Genomic DNA, 15553 nt, shown 5'->3' with positions numbered 1-15553 from the left:
CGATTGTATCGATCACGACATAACTAACCTTATTTGATTCTAAGGTAACCTTGCACCTGCTGCTGTCAGTCGAAACATTCTAATCTATTATTTTTTTGTCAATATTACTTCGTTTGGGACTGGGTTGCCTACCAAAGTAGAGCAAGCAAACGTGGTCTTGAAGAAATTTATTTAAACGTTTTCATTTCTTCATTTCAAGTCACGCCCAAAATGCAGTTAAGAAAGTCTGATTATTGACCATGATTATTTCTCATATTTTTTGTGTAGGTATTTTTAAAGAGGAAAGAAGGAGGTAGTTGGTTGTTTTGATCATAAAGCGCTATCCACAGAGGGTTGATATGTTAGCTATGCTCTATCTACATCAAAATTTCTCCTGATTTGGGAACAACAATTTTTTCAGACAGAATCTTTTCTAGATCTTCTGCGGAGTTAAGAGTATTTTATAAGTTGAAGCTGTACGGAAATCATGCACCCACTCCAATTTCAAGATTTGGCGAAAATCTGCTAATCCATTTGTATTAATGTCAATGTGAACCAAGTAAACTGGCGCCAGACTATTTTCAGTATTCCAATGTCGACTAGATAGCTAATTAGTCGATACCAATGTCAAGCCATAGGCATATTAGTCTTTAAGGTAATTAAAATTTACATAAATTCATCATTTTAGCCTTCTGTATATGTTAAAATTGCCATAATCTAAATTCCGAAAGGTTATTTTACGATATTGATAACGTACTATAGCTAGAAATCTACCTAGGCACATTTATGTATTCGAACAATAGAATAGCTTTACATCAGTGACTTTGTCTATATCTACTGTAGATCTTGGCTTACAGGAGTTGCAGCGGTTTGGGAGGATGTGGCGGGCTTGTCCCAATAAAAATAGCCTGTAGAAAACACATGTTAATGTAAAATAGAATTTGCGGACTGCCTAGCGGGTTACCGGGGCACCGGCTCGAAAAGCAGGAGTAGGAACCGGTTGGTTTTTAGTCAGTAAGACTCTAACACACCCTCTTGCCTTTCCCAAAACGGAAGAAGACATTGGATCATTTTCTCTCCTCTAATATAAGTTCAGCTGTGGACTGTCATGAGTTGCTGATGTGAAAATCACTTTCAATTACTTAATACAAATAAACTGAACATAAAAATATAACGGATGCTGCATTTAACCTTCATGCTCCATCCTTAACAGACGAACTAGTATTTACTTTGTCAAATTCGTCATCTTCAATGATCCATCTCAGGAACCAAAAACCGTAACATTTGATTTGGTACCAAAAACGGTATCGCCAGTCACGTTCAAGGCTAGTACATTCACTGACCGAGTTATTATTACCTACTACTCGTAATATAATATTAGCATAGATAATTATTTACTTAGTTACATAGCAAGCTCATCAAGCTAACCCAGAAAGGTCGAATTTTTTTAATACAATTTCAACCTATTAAGATGTTCACATAAAGTTGAAAATCTATTGGAATTTGATCTTGTATCTACATTATCATGTATGAAATTAGTTCTGGTTTACTGTCTTGTCCTTAATTTCCTCAAGTCTTACTTAGTGTACCTATTTGATATCGGATAGCCTATGAACTTCATTGCGCAAAACAAATTTCGGGTGGTTCCACTCAAACTATTATTTTGGTTCCTTATCTCCAGAGTCAGCTACTCATACCTTAGCCGCTTAGCATATTTTCGATACCTAACGTATGAAACTACGAACCATGCAGTGCACTGTTTAGGGTTACCAGTAATTTTTTTATGTTGTCTCTTTGACATTACCTAAAACAAGTTCAAACAAGAATTTTATTACAAGTCCGTTAAGTTAAGACCCTTAACATGTTCGTATCTATTCCTCATAATCCGCTACCTGTCTCATCCCTCGGCTTCCTTTGTGCTTTTTCTATTCCTTCACTGTCTATTGTAAGTTTTTTTTTTATATCAAATTACGGGTTTGTGAGGTTGCAGTGAACATTCGACACGGCCGCATTCCGGCTGCTAATTTGGTAGTATTAAATGAAACACCCATGTTATGTCCATCTCTTTTTTACTTCACAGTTTTTTGGTGTTAAAAAGAGATAGTAGATGCCATCCTGTGTATCATATTTATAATAGATCGTAGCGTGCGCTTGATTGTTATTTTGTGGGTGATGCAGTCAATGGATATAATAGGTTTTGTTGTTTAGATAAATTTGGAGTTTTCGACTTGTACAAATCATTATAAAATTTCATTCATGTGTGTGGACGTAATGATGATTTAGAAAATTATACCATTGATTCCTCACTAACGGGATCTGGATGTGTCCTAAAACTATGACTAGGTATACCCAGAATGAAGGATTTAATGGGATCCCAAACCGACTCACGTCGACAAGACGTTCAGCAGTGGAAGTCTTCCTGCGTTCCAGCTATTTTGGAGTACTCTTTTTATGGAATAGGAGGCAAACGAGCAAACGAGTCACCTGATGGTAAGCGATCAGCGCCGCCCATGGACACCCGCAACACCAGAGGAGTCACAGGTGCGTTGTCGGCCTTTTAAAAAGTACTATGCTATTTTCTTGAACGTTTAAAGGTCGTATCGGACTCATACTAATTAATCGACTTCCCAAAAAAAGAATAGGTTATCAATTCAACCTGTATTTTTTTTTAGTTCAGTTCCTATTTGATCTTACGTACCTACCTTGTTGCGTTAGACTTAAACTTACTTCTATTATTTGTGAGTATTTAGTTCTAATAGGTACAGACAGATCTATTATTTGTGAGTATTTAGTTCTATTAGGTACAGACAGATCTATTATTTAATATTTCTTGCAACGCTCGGTTGCTATTGTATCGCTAACAATGTTAGCAATTGTTGTCCTAACTAATACTATCGGCCACTGTATCTAGACCAACTTTATGCGGAATTCGACCAACAATATGATACTGAGATACTTAGATTATGAATTTAATAAATTGCTTGGACTTTCTGTGTTTGGTTATACCTCGTTTATCTAATATTGTTACTTGTTTCTACGTGATTTTGAAACGGTAGAAGTAGGGTCTAGTTTAGCAAACCATATTTCTCTTGCTATTGTCTAGCTAATAGGCAATCGAGCATCCCATTTATTGCAAGTATTTCAATGATTCACAAGTAACAAAGGTACCAAGTACATGTCAGAGAATTATGAATTCATTAGTATTATCTACTCGTGCGTCATTCACTTTCGTAACAATTTTGGAATCTTATCGCGACTAGGTATTCGTGCACTGCACTTTCATTTGTGTCCATTTACTATAGGAAGAGGACTACAAAGCTTGTCACGAACTCGTAGATAGCAAACTTATTGTGCAAACCACATTATACATCTGTCTAAAGACGTCCTACTTGCACAGTAGTTGTTATCTTTACGATTTGCATAACATACGAGCACGCAATCCTGCTCTATATTACCCACACTGCGATGTTACCGTTTTGTCACAATTCGCAAAATGTGAACACGACAACAATGGTTAATGTGCTGTTTAACATTTCGTAACGCAATGTTCATTACAACTTACAACACAAAGTAAGATAACTTCGAGGACAAGAACCCAACTCCGTGACTTGCGACCTTTGCGCACTTACCCACTGACATTTTCACCGTCTACCAGGTAGGTACCTTCCAAATGTTATTTAATGACTTACCGCACCAATTCTCTCGTGACAAATTGAATTTTCAATAAAAACAATGCCTCAAGACATAACAAGGCTACGCAAAATCATTACATTTGATTTACTTTGCGCAAACTCGCATGCTCAGTAGATAATTGCTTTTCAAAATACAAGGCCAGGTTTAATAAAACCACTGAGTATAATAGACAATACATCTCATTTTATTTATATTAGATACTTCTATAACAATACTTTTAACAGTCTTAAAACGAACGACTTAGAAAGATAGCGGTCAACGCCGGATCTATCTACAATATGTACAACAGAGTATGTGTCAAGCACACGTAAGTGAGGCGAAGGCGCGCGGCGCGCAGTGTGGCGCGCTGTGCCGCTGGGAGCCGCATGCGCCGGCCGCGCCCGCGCCGCGCGCCACCGCCTCGAAGAACTGGCGCAGGTCTGACACCGACCGCGTCGGAGGAGCCTGTAGGTCATGCAACGACGCTGCGCGTCGCGGTGTCGTCTCCGGAGAGCGCTCGATGCGAGCTAGCTGCTCGCTGCTGCGGGCCAGCCCACCGCTGGTCCGTGACAATGACTCAAATAAAGCACGTCGTTCCCTCACAGGGACGTACTGTGCAATAGCTTCATGAACATTCGGGGAACAAGATCTCGCCCGATGTTCTAGCGACGAAGTTTTTCGTCTAGCCGCCTCCATGGCAAACCGGCCCCGCTCGGCACCTCCCGCCGTGCCCTCCCATCTCTTCAAGTAGCGGCGACCTTGCTCTGATTCGGACCGCGCTGCGCGTGGTAACGTGTGGTGTTGTACTGCGCCCGCGTTCAGTTTGCTACAGCTGTCACATTTGATCACCTCTGCTTTCCGTACTGGCGCATCGACCACGTCTGTGGTCTTCAAAGCGTCGAGGGAGAGGGTTAAGTCTAAGCTGCGATCGGATGATGAGTCGTAGTCGTCGTCTTCGACGACGATGCCCTCATCCGTAGCGGCGGGGGAGTGGTCTCTGCGCGTGAGCTGCGTCTCCGTAGAGGTCAGTAACCTTCGACGAGCTCGCGGGGGTGGTTTAGGAGGGCAAGAGGGTGTCTCCTGTTGAGGAGCCTCTTTCTTTGGTTCCCGACCGACGGTGTCCGCGGCAGGTAGCACGTCCAGAAATCGAACCTGTGGCAGTGGCGTCTGACCGAGGATCTCGACACAGAGGGCGCGCACCCATCTCGCGTATTCCGCCGCATTGCAAGTCTGTAACAAACAAACTTAATTGAAACATCCAACTGCGACGAATCACATTAAACATTGATTTATGACTTAATCTGTTCAAGAAACGTTACAATTTGCATAATGTGTTATAAAAGAAGTCTATATCCTCCGCGTGAATTATAAATAAAAAGTGAGCATGCAGAACAGGGGCGACAATAATAATGGAACAGCTGATCGCAAGGATTGAACTAGTCACGGTCACATTGCATTCATAGATGTTTTTTATTGGGAGAGTACTACAGAGCGAAGTTTTCTTAAAACGTGTTTCCTTTACGTGTCAACACCTTCGCGTTCTAGCCCTTCTTATGGTAAACAGCTACATCAAAAGGTCGCGATGCACAAAGACTTTTGATTTACGGTTGTTTCGCTTTATTGAGGTCTATTAAAGTGCACGAATCGTGAGAAAGGCGTTATCCGAAGGGGGATAGAACGTCTTGCAAGACGTTCAATAGGTTCTTTTGGTCTATGACGAAAAAAATAAAGATAAGAAGTGAGTAAACCAAGCATTAAGTAGGATAAATCTGTATTTAAAACCTTGTATTATTAAACTTGGGGACGTGTTTAAAAACAATCGAAAATCTCATCTCTAATCGAAGTTAAACAAGCGTACATCGAGTCTAAATATTTTTCTTCACGAGTCAAAGACTCAATCAATCATGTAACATTTGTATGTAGATAATTATTTATGTGGCATTGTCTCCTGGACAATGACCAGCCTCTACGTACGATGTACGTGACATGATATAATGTAGACAGATCCAAGTTAGTTAATCTTGTAAACACGAATCACTGATTTATATCAACTTGTCTTCCAAAGAGACTGTTGACTGACAACTTTGCTTATAACAATGGATAGGACCATTAAACTAGATGACATACCCACGTCACACAGCCATCGCAAGCAACAGAAGTTTACAAATTAGGTAGAAATAAAATCCCTTCGTCCTAATACAAGGAAAATATCGACTATTGGCAATATTGACATCTATACATAATTAGGTAGAAATAAAATCCCTTCGTCCTAATACAAGGAAAATATCGACTATTGGCAATATTGACATCTAATTTTAATGGGAGTTGAGACCGGGGAAATACTGAATAAAATCAACAATTTTAGTTGTTTTTATATAGATGACGCAACGTTTGAGCACATTGCTTGGGTATATAGATCAATGTTTTTCCCTATAGAAAACAAATTACGCCTTGAGTAAGCTTATATCAAAGCCAGAAGTGATGTTGGTGCAATCAAGTGTTTTCAAAAGTCTAAAAGTGGGGCATATGAAAAAATCTTTCTCACGAACACGCTATTCGGTGATGACACGAACATTTCAAAAAGTCTTCCAAGATAAACAGTGTCGGCACTGCCGGTCCGTCTATCTGGCACATCTTCAGACGGCACAATAGTGATGGCAACACGTGCTCCGGTTTTAGTGAAAACTGGACGGTTACTCGGAACATTACTGGCAACCACGCACGCTATCATAATGTTACCACAAATAACCGCTAACTATTCTTTTTTCATCGATCTACACTTCCCGGACATCGCAAAATCGCTTGCGACGAGGAAATGAAAGCATATTCATTTGTAGATAGCAAAAAGAACCGAGAAATGTTGCAAATGTTGAAAATAATAACGTCGTATTGTATTGATATCACAAGTATTAGGTGTAAACTGTATTATTAGAAGTCTGAAATACTATACTCCGTCTCACGTGTCTCCAAGGATCCCGCCAGTTCTTGGACTCAACATTATAACACCTATTATGTTATATTGACAAATGATACTCGACTGTTGCATGTAAATAATGGTTATGGCAAATGATGAATTGGCATTTTCAATAAAATCGCACGCAAATATACGATTGTGAAAGGGATTTGTTGAAGAAGTCAAGTTGAAATCAATGAATGGTCGGCTAATTGAATAATGAGCTGCAAGTTCAATGACGCAAACTGTATGGAATCATGCTGTCTGGTTGTAACTGGCAAAAATAACGCTTTTGTGGATGAAAAAGAACTAAAATGTAAAGTGACATCACATAGTAATCACATGTTTATCTTGAATTGCATCTAAATTGAAAATCCGTGTTTTTTTATCCTTTTCACAGTAACTATGTTTTTCAGTTTGTTTTTGTCAAGTTCTCGCTTTTTCTTCAATAACCGACTACAAAGGATGTATTTTCAATTCATCAACTTATCAATTCGTGCAGTTTCCAATGTCAAATACAATTTCAATGGTTTGGTATTGACCTAGTTGGTATAACGAGTGTTTTTACATTTATTGTGGAAATGCATGTGACATGTGACTAATATCAATAATAGATACAATAGGTAGCTACGTAATTCATGGTCTTTCACGTATCTAGCTACAATCGACAATTTGTCCTCTAATTTAATGGGTTTTTTATAAAAGGAGAATATAAACTTCTTTATTTCACATAATATTTAATATTAGGGCCATAATAAAAGTGGGTGTACATTGTATAGCGGCATTACGTGCCGTAATGTACACCTCTGCCTACCATTTCGGGGATAAAAGGCGTGACGTTGTTGTAGGGCCATAATAATTAACATTAAAAGCAGATATTTTTTGGCATTTTTTGGGATATTTACCTGAAACGTGGCGACGGCAGAGTCGTCTCTGAGTCGGGATAGCTGGAAGGCATTGGGCAAGGTGTGTGCGGTCCGCAGGTGCAGGTCACGCAGGGGCAGGCGTGCTGCCGCCCTTCGGGGCAAGGTGCCGTCCCTCCACGCGAGCAGGCAACCACCACGGACGGCTGCCCGCACCCAAGCCCAGGATTCTGTGTCATCATTGTAATACTGACGGAGGACGCCTGGAGAAAGAGAAATGTTCGTTAGACATTGATGGGATATTGCAGCAGTTTTGGCAGGTTGTGGTGGGCTTGACTCATAGTCAAAAGAAGGCATTGATGTTAATAACATTTTGGATAACTAGGTGATTATTAAACCATCTTCGGATGTCTTTACTAAATACTATTCAATATGTCTTAGAAATGTAAAAGTATGCATATTAACACCATTGTCAACGGTAAACAATGGTAGAAGAAAAGAATATAATGAACATAACTAGTAAAAAATCTTTATTTAGGAAGTTATTTATTGTTGACATTTTTTATCGGAACAATTCTTATTGACCGACAACGTATCGACAGCTATGTCTGCTATTATGTCAGTTAACCTAGAAAGATGAATCATCTATACCGATAATGTTCCAGATCGATTAACGTGTATTCTGATGCAACTGGCAGTGCAAGGTTAACGAGGATTAAGTATGATTTGTTGTATTGAGCTGTTAAATTCAAGAAGCAGAATTAATTTGTGTCAACGCAGTAAGGCTTACGATATGACGCTGATTGCAGATTAGTAATTTCACAATCATTTATAACTATTATTCATAGGTCTTATAACGTCATTAGATAAGGCGGGTAATCTCAAATCTGTACTTGAATAACTTTTAACCTCTCTATCTTCACCAAATCTACGCATTTCTCCTATTAAATAGTCTGTAGTAAAATGGTCTATAACTAACTAGTTACAAACATTCATACCTCGATCATTAATTTAGTTATTACCTAGTAAGTCTTTCTTATTGCCTAACAATGCGTATTAGTTAGTTATAATTTCCAATTTCTTCCTTTACAATTCCAGATTAATTATTTTCCTTATTAATTAAGAAAAAAAATAAGTCGCTTTTCAGTCCTAGTTATTTGCAATGAAATTTATCTTCAAACTTTGACTAACTAATACATATAATATTAAATTGAACACCAATTTTGGCCAGAAAATGTGTTACGTGCAATGAATTTTTATGTTTTAAAGGACGTCAATTTATATTTGGCATTCCAGAGGCATAAAGTAATGCGTGCGTTGGTCGTTATGAGTGATACGAGGTCTGTCTGCACTGGCGAAAGTGTCAAGTTACAAAGTCAAGTTCATGCTGATATTGTGTGGTATGCTACAATTGGGCTTCAATCGAGAATCGTCCTTATTGTCTTTGTTCTCTTATTTGAATACACTTTGGAATGTCATTTATAATAAGGACCTATTTCCTTTGGTTTTATAACTATAAACTTATTATCTGCCTTCAAAAATGAAAGAGGTTGTCAATTCCTCGGGATCTTTGTAAGCAATGTAACTACCTACCAAGTTATTTCTTTTGTACCTAGATTTTATATTGTATTTAATACTGATACGCATCACGTAACACTGGACGTCGCTTATATATTTTAGTGAAATAAGGAAAAAAATAACAAAACCACAAACAAATTAATCAATTTAATTGAGTGTAGCTTTTTATAACTTAGTTATTTTGCGAATTAGTTTTGAAGAACAGCGTTCAGTTACCAACTGCCTATCGGAGCAGGAGTCATAGTTTATTTCGAATTTACTAAGAAAACAAGAGTTAATTTAAATAACAATACAGTACCTACTATTATTAGTTACTTAAGTTTAATATTTTCTTTAACACTGGTTATGTGAATAAGGTCAGTCAAAGTACATAACTAACTATTATTGTATTGGACACAATGCTATCACAAATTCAGAGTGGTTTTGTATGAACAGAGAGCTAACCGCAAAATATGGCAAATCGGGTCAACGCACTGTGTTATAATTAGTTAGTTATCCTTTATTTTTTACACATTTGTTACCTTATTATGTTCATATTGAATATGATTAAGTTAAATAACATGTTATTTTCATATGGAGCCTACGTGACGAGTCTGCGTATCTCGTTTTGCAGTTATAACTAACTGTAAGTGGCTAGGATGATTATAACATAACTACAAGTGCAACAACTTCATCAATTTACAATTAAAGTAAATATTATACCATCAAAAACATCCTGTAAAAAAGCCCAAGTCTCGCATCTCAGTTTTCCTAACGAAAAAAGTTGTGAGATGCATATAGTTAATAAAAAAACCAACAAGTCGGTTATTTTATTTAGTCCATTGATCATGCAATAGTTAGACCATCGTAATTCATAATCATGAAATAGACTAAACAATCTAATACGAGAAATGTCAACAAAAGTAGGTGTATTTGTTTCGAAAATGGCTTCGAGAAAAGGATGGTACGGATGCTTTTTTTGCTCGACTTGGCGGGGGCACTGCCGTGTCCCCAGATTTGTGATCAAAATCTCATTCCAACTTGGTACTGGGTCCGGCCCCTGTCGCCATTCATCGTCCATTCAAGTTCCATAATGGAGAAATTCAATTTGTCCCCTGCCCATAGTGACATAGGTCAGGTACGAGCCCTGATTGAATTTCTCTACCACTGAACTAAAAAGCTTATGACCCAAATCCAAATCCCTTTATTAAAATCCAACATGGCGGCTCGATCAGACAAAACAAAATGGCTCTTACACAATACAATTTCATAATCTTACATGATATATTGAAACTTCATGGTGTATTAGGTAGAAGATAAAATTAATTGATTAATTACGTGAATAATTGAAAGAAAGTCTGGGAACTGTAGTGATGTCCTACGATTAGAAACTAGTTATTGATAGTCGATTTATTTCGTTAATAGCGGTTGTTATCGATAACATGCTTTACGATCGAATGGGCAAGCTGTAGTGGGTATGTTAACGTAGGGTAGGTCAAGAATTACTCGAGTCTATGACCCATAACGGTTGAGAATGATCCAATTTAGTATGTAAGAATTTAATATGCCCTTGACATGTGGGGTAACTTATTGACTGGCTTCGGTCTTATGCATTATTTTAAGTTATTGTGGTTAAGTTTAAGCTGGGATAATTGCGCGATCCAATTTGCATTAGGTGGTGACAGATTGCTTGTTAAGTGGTGCCAATTTTCTATAGGTGATAACTGATAAGTAGTTATTATAGTAGTCTTATTTAGGTGAAAATAGTGAATTTATGTAGTTAGTTACTTATGTTAAATAGGTATTTTTTTGTAATTTCATACATAGTTAATTAAGTTTTTTTGTTTCCAGGTTTTATTGTAAGTATTTGTTTATCGGTGAATAGGTCTTATTGGTAGGTCGGCAAAAATATTGTGCTTTGTAACTAATAAGTAACGAAGATTGATCATTGATCTGATGTAAACTACGAATGTTCGTGTCTAGTGACATCAATATGTACTATCACAATGTCCGATAAACATCGATAACGTTTTTATCAATTTGCTAATAAACTCAAAATATAAAAGTACCTGACATTTACGTAGGTACGTTCGTTAGACGACCTAAAACCATTTGATAATTTCTAGACTTAAAGGCTTTGTGTAACATAATATAGGTAATAACTACTGTTGCAATACCTAACTATTGTTACCTACTTTGTTTACGTTATTTCTGGGAACAACTGTATATTTCATACCCTTGTGTACATTGCGAAACAAACTATGGACATGTTTACATGTCGTATCAGTTTTCGGTCTGCGTGACATAAGGAAAATCTGTGTTGAAGGTAATTATTTCTTTTAGTTATATAAAGATAAATTGTTGTTCGTTAGTCTCGCTAAAACTCGAAAACGGGTGGACAGATTTGGCTAATTTTGGTCTTGAATTAACTAACTATTTGTGGAAGTCCTGGGCAAGTTTAAAATGTGAGAAAAAAAATATTGAGGCGGTACAAAGTTTTCCGGGTCAGCTAGTAACTAGTGTATAATTTCTATCAACGTTTATGTATAAACATTGGTTGGAGTTTTTATAAATATTTAGTAGATATCTAGTTCGTTGCAATCAATTGTAAGTTTTATAAAAATGAGAGGAAAAAATATGTAACACAAAACGCCTTCAAAAATTAACTTTTTGCCTTATGGTGGCGCAAATACCAAAGATACGCAATCTATGACAGTTTGATAAACTTTTCCGTACATTGTCACAATAAACTGTAGATTTTATCTGGTATACAGCACACAGCTGATGTGTCTTCCCATTGTAGAATACAATTTTTTACGCAAAAACTTCACGGTTCCGCCGCAGACTTTGATCATAAAATACGACATTTCCAGGTAGTTTCGTCCGTTAAGGGTCATGGGAATTTTATGACAATACGCTTATAACTTTAATTTTTTTAGGTTTAGATAGATTTATTTGGCATTTTAATTTAAAAACTAAAACTTTTATTAAAAAACTACTTTTAATTATCAGAATTTCACTTTAGTTGCACTCGTTATTAGCTAACTACTACACTAGAATATTAGTTATTCGAATAAAACATCTGATTAGGAAATCATAAAACATTTAAGTACCTATCATCATATTATGAAATATTTGCTGATTTTTATGAAGCAAAAACTTGCGTGATTGATAAGTCCCTAGTTATGGGAAGTACGACGATTAGTTAGGTACAAAGCCAGACATTTTTATTTGGAATAACCATAGTTACTAACTATGGGTGTGACTCAAAACTATCGATCGTCCAGCGTCTAGACTAGACCGAACTGCAGACAATTTTGTTTGCACAGACAGCACGCCATTTCTTTTCTAGATAGATTTAAGGTCTTAAAGTACGGCTGGAGCCAGAATCTTATATCTGTGCCTTATTTTAGGGTGATTCTTTTCATTTGTAAATGACTTATAGATGAATATCTAGGTACCTAAGTGTAATTACTATGTTAAAAACTGGCTTCTAGACTTGGGAGTTAAAGAAACATTTTCACTGCTAAAGTCGATAAAAAATATAAACATGGAGATCAACATTTAATCTTGGCGAACACTAATCTATCATTGATTAGATTTTGTTAAAACTGTATACTTTTACTGTTTGCTCTACACATTATAAGATAACTACATCCAGCAAAAAAATATTAGATCCATACAGTTTAAACACGTTACGTAGGGTATGTGTAGCCGCTTTAAGTCATTTAGAGTAAATAACTACATATCATTCTTGCTTAGTCAATAGAACTAGATTATAGGTATCAATATCAAGTGTTAGTACCTAAGTACCTACCTACTAAGTGCACCTGCTAATTACGATGCAATGAGACCTTGTTAGGACATTGCGAGGAATGATAACATTAGCGTCTTTAGTTCACATTTATTATTATGTAAATTAAGGCAGATACATCTAGGTATATGACATATAACTATACCTAGAAGTGTCTGATTCAAGGTGTGTGATTCAAGAGTACTCATGCCTAGATGTTAGGTACTTGTGTACTAAATGAATGAAATTCGATTTAAAATGTTGCCTATTTTATGTACCTACTAGGTATTTAAATAAACATCAGATTAAGCTTCCTGTGCCTAGGAAAAATGCAAGAACTTTTGGTGCCTAGGTTACACAGTCACAACCACTTTTATTTGTGCCTAACTAATATATCATTGTTTTTTATGTATAGATACCTAAGTACATACCTGGATACCTATACTATCATGTAGGTACCAACATAAACTTTGTTATTATTTTTAGTTTCAAAACACTACACTGTTAGCTTACCTGCATAGTATAACTTATGCAGATAGGTATTTATTAACCTAACTTAGGTATCACAACTCGACTCATATTAACAGAATGTAACTTGCTACCCGTTTAAGATATGCTAAGATATCTAAGTAGCACTTTGGCATTTTTAAGTTGTTCTAAGATATTTATCTTGCAGACAATTATTGTTGTGCTATGTGTAACATGTGCTTAACAGCTGTTGTCGTTGTTTAAAGGAAGGGGCTATGTCTAGAGTCTGTCAGTACAGTTAAAGGACGAAAAAAAGGTTGATGAGCTTTCATAGATTTATTATCGAATCGCAAAATAGGTAGGTATTGTTGTTTTTGTTTATTGCTGTCGATGTCCCGTAGACCCTTCCAAACTACGTAGTTACGTTAAAAAAGTAGTTAATCTAATCTAATTGATTTAATAAAGGAGTGTTTGTTATTGTAAACACGTAGTGTAGGTACAAGTAAATCGTAAATACACGTAGGTACCTACGTACCTAGCTATACCTATTGTACCAGATGGTTAATTTTCGACATCGAGTTTCGTACAACAACACCTATCTAATAGGAACTATAAGATAGGTGTAAAAGATTCAATACAAATTGAGAGTAACCAGTTAGTTAGAATCTTTATTTTGTAGTACACTGTACTTTATTCACAATGTTTCTATTTGCCATTAGTTGCCAGCCACATGTTAGCACAAAAAACACAAGAACTAGGCGGGAGCCTGTTGTATGACCAATAACGTTATTCTATAATTTATCAACTAGAGCCCAGTTTAGATACCAAGTCCGGTGCTATGAATTTATAATCAATCGCTTTAAAATCTAGTTGGTTCGCTATTTGAAGGTAACTAGAAGTTTAAAACCAACCTGATATCCTAAAATCAGGATCTACAGGCGTAGGAACAGGTCCAGGAGTCAATTCAGGACGAAGTTTTCTGAGACCGGCCACCACCCGCGGTGCCGGAGATTGTTCTCCTACAAGCATCGCCAATTCACAACATTGCACTTAAAAACACTTTCCACGACACCATAGTCACAAATCATCACTAAATATTCACAATAAACCATTCAGTTTTACTAAACAAAATAATATTTATTTACAATTTTTCTCGTTCACGTCAAATAACAAATAACTGTCAAATTCGTATTTTTAAAATTCGAAGTTCGTTACAAATTGCGCGCAGCACATTTTACGTTGTTCGGTCTGTACGACTCGTCGTGGTGTCACTGGATTACCGACTGGCCGGCCGGCCGGCGTGTCAATGAATGAATCGAGTTGATTTGCTGCGCGCCCCACTTTACTCCGCTACTACCATTCTACTACGTACGCGGTATCTAAACAAGGAGTTTTGGTGAATACAGCTGCTGCCATCTAGCGTTGAGTAGAACTTATCGTAGTTTTAAAAATTATTTTAGTTTCTTCATACTTAACAATAAAAAGTTCCAACGAAATGATATTGAATATCTTCATTTTTATTAATTATCTAACATAATAATTTCGACAATTCTTTATACCTTATTTGCATTAAGTAATTTACATTGACGTTTTAAACGACTGTTTCAATTAAACGATGTATAAAATTTTAAGAAAATAGATAATTAAATGTATAAAAATTGTCAACCATTATTGATTTATTTCATTTGGCAAGTTTTTATTAATTTTACAATTTTTAATTATATATTATGTACTTGTTAAGAATATGAGTAAAGCAGTGGCACCTATCGGGCAGTAGCAATAATACAAACGTATGACATTTCTACTGCTGCCATCTATGATGTGACCGTGAGTCTATGAATAACAAAGATAGATGGCGGTAGTGAGTAATCAGATGTAGCGCCATCTAGTGGGATAACAAAGAACTAACTGCTAACGTAGAAGCACCACATTCGTAGTGTAATTTCTTCTGAAACATTAATGTGAGATTTTAAAATAGATGGCGTTTTATTCATTTAATTTCGTCTAAAGTTGTCGCAAGAGGGCATTAGCTGTCATGTAGAATATGCGTAAAATCAAAATAACTAGGTGTTTAATTTTAGCAATGGTCAGAAATTTTGATATTAAAATAAATGACAATTTATTATCTAGGTAGTACCAGTACCAGTTCAATATGTTATATCATTCCGTATTTACTATTAATTATCACGTACGGTGGGGCTTTGGTTAAATTTGTAAGCGCAATTTTCGAACAAGAGGTCACGGGTACGATTCCCAGGTCGGGCAAAG

General features: G+C 36.5%; 1 protein-coding gene across 1 annotated transcript; it reads right to left on the bottom strand.

Annotated features, from left to right (window-relative positions):
• Window positions 1-3833: 3833 nt before the first annotated feature.
• LOC118272024 (uncharacterized) lies at window positions 3834-14610 on the bottom strand. Its single transcript, XM_035588317.2, has 3 exons — window positions 14197-14610; window positions 7510-7730; window positions 3834-4881 (listed from the first exon to the last, which is right to left on the bottom strand). The coding sequence occupies exons 1-3, from the start codon at window positions 14312-14314 to the stop codon at window positions 3970-3972; spliced, it is 1251 nt and encodes a 416-aa protein (XP_035444210.1). The 5' UTR covers window positions 14315-14610; the 3' UTR covers window positions 3834-3969.
• Between the last annotated feature and the right edge of the window lie 943 nt (window positions 14611-15553).

Source organism: Spodoptera frugiperda, chromosome 5 (genome assembly GCF_023101765.2).
Source record: "Spodoptera frugiperda isolate SF20-4 chromosome 5, AGI-APGP_CSIRO_Sfru_2.0, whole genome shotgun sequence".
NCBI classification, from domain to species: Eukaryota; Metazoa; Arthropoda; class Insecta; order Lepidoptera; family Noctuidae; genus Spodoptera; species Spodoptera frugiperda.
This window is presented reverse-complemented; position numbering and strand designations above follow the sequence as displayed.

What these genes read in the sequence shown, in the direction of transcription:
- LOC118272024 (XM_035588317.2), bottom strand. Translation starts at nt 14,314, where the DNA reads ATGCTTGTAGGAGAACAATCTCCGGCACCGCGGGTGGTGGCCGGTCTC. An exon ending in TCCTGATTTTAGGATATCAG is followed by an intron (nt 7,731 to 14,196) that starts GTTGGTTTTAAA and finishes CTCTTTCTCCAG; the next exon opens with GCGTCCTCCGTCAGTATTAC. An exon ending in CTGCCGTCGCCACGTTTCAG is followed by an intron (nt 4,882 to 7,509) that starts GTAAATATCCCA and finishes TGTTTGTTACAG; the next exon opens with ACTTGCAATGCGGCGGAATA.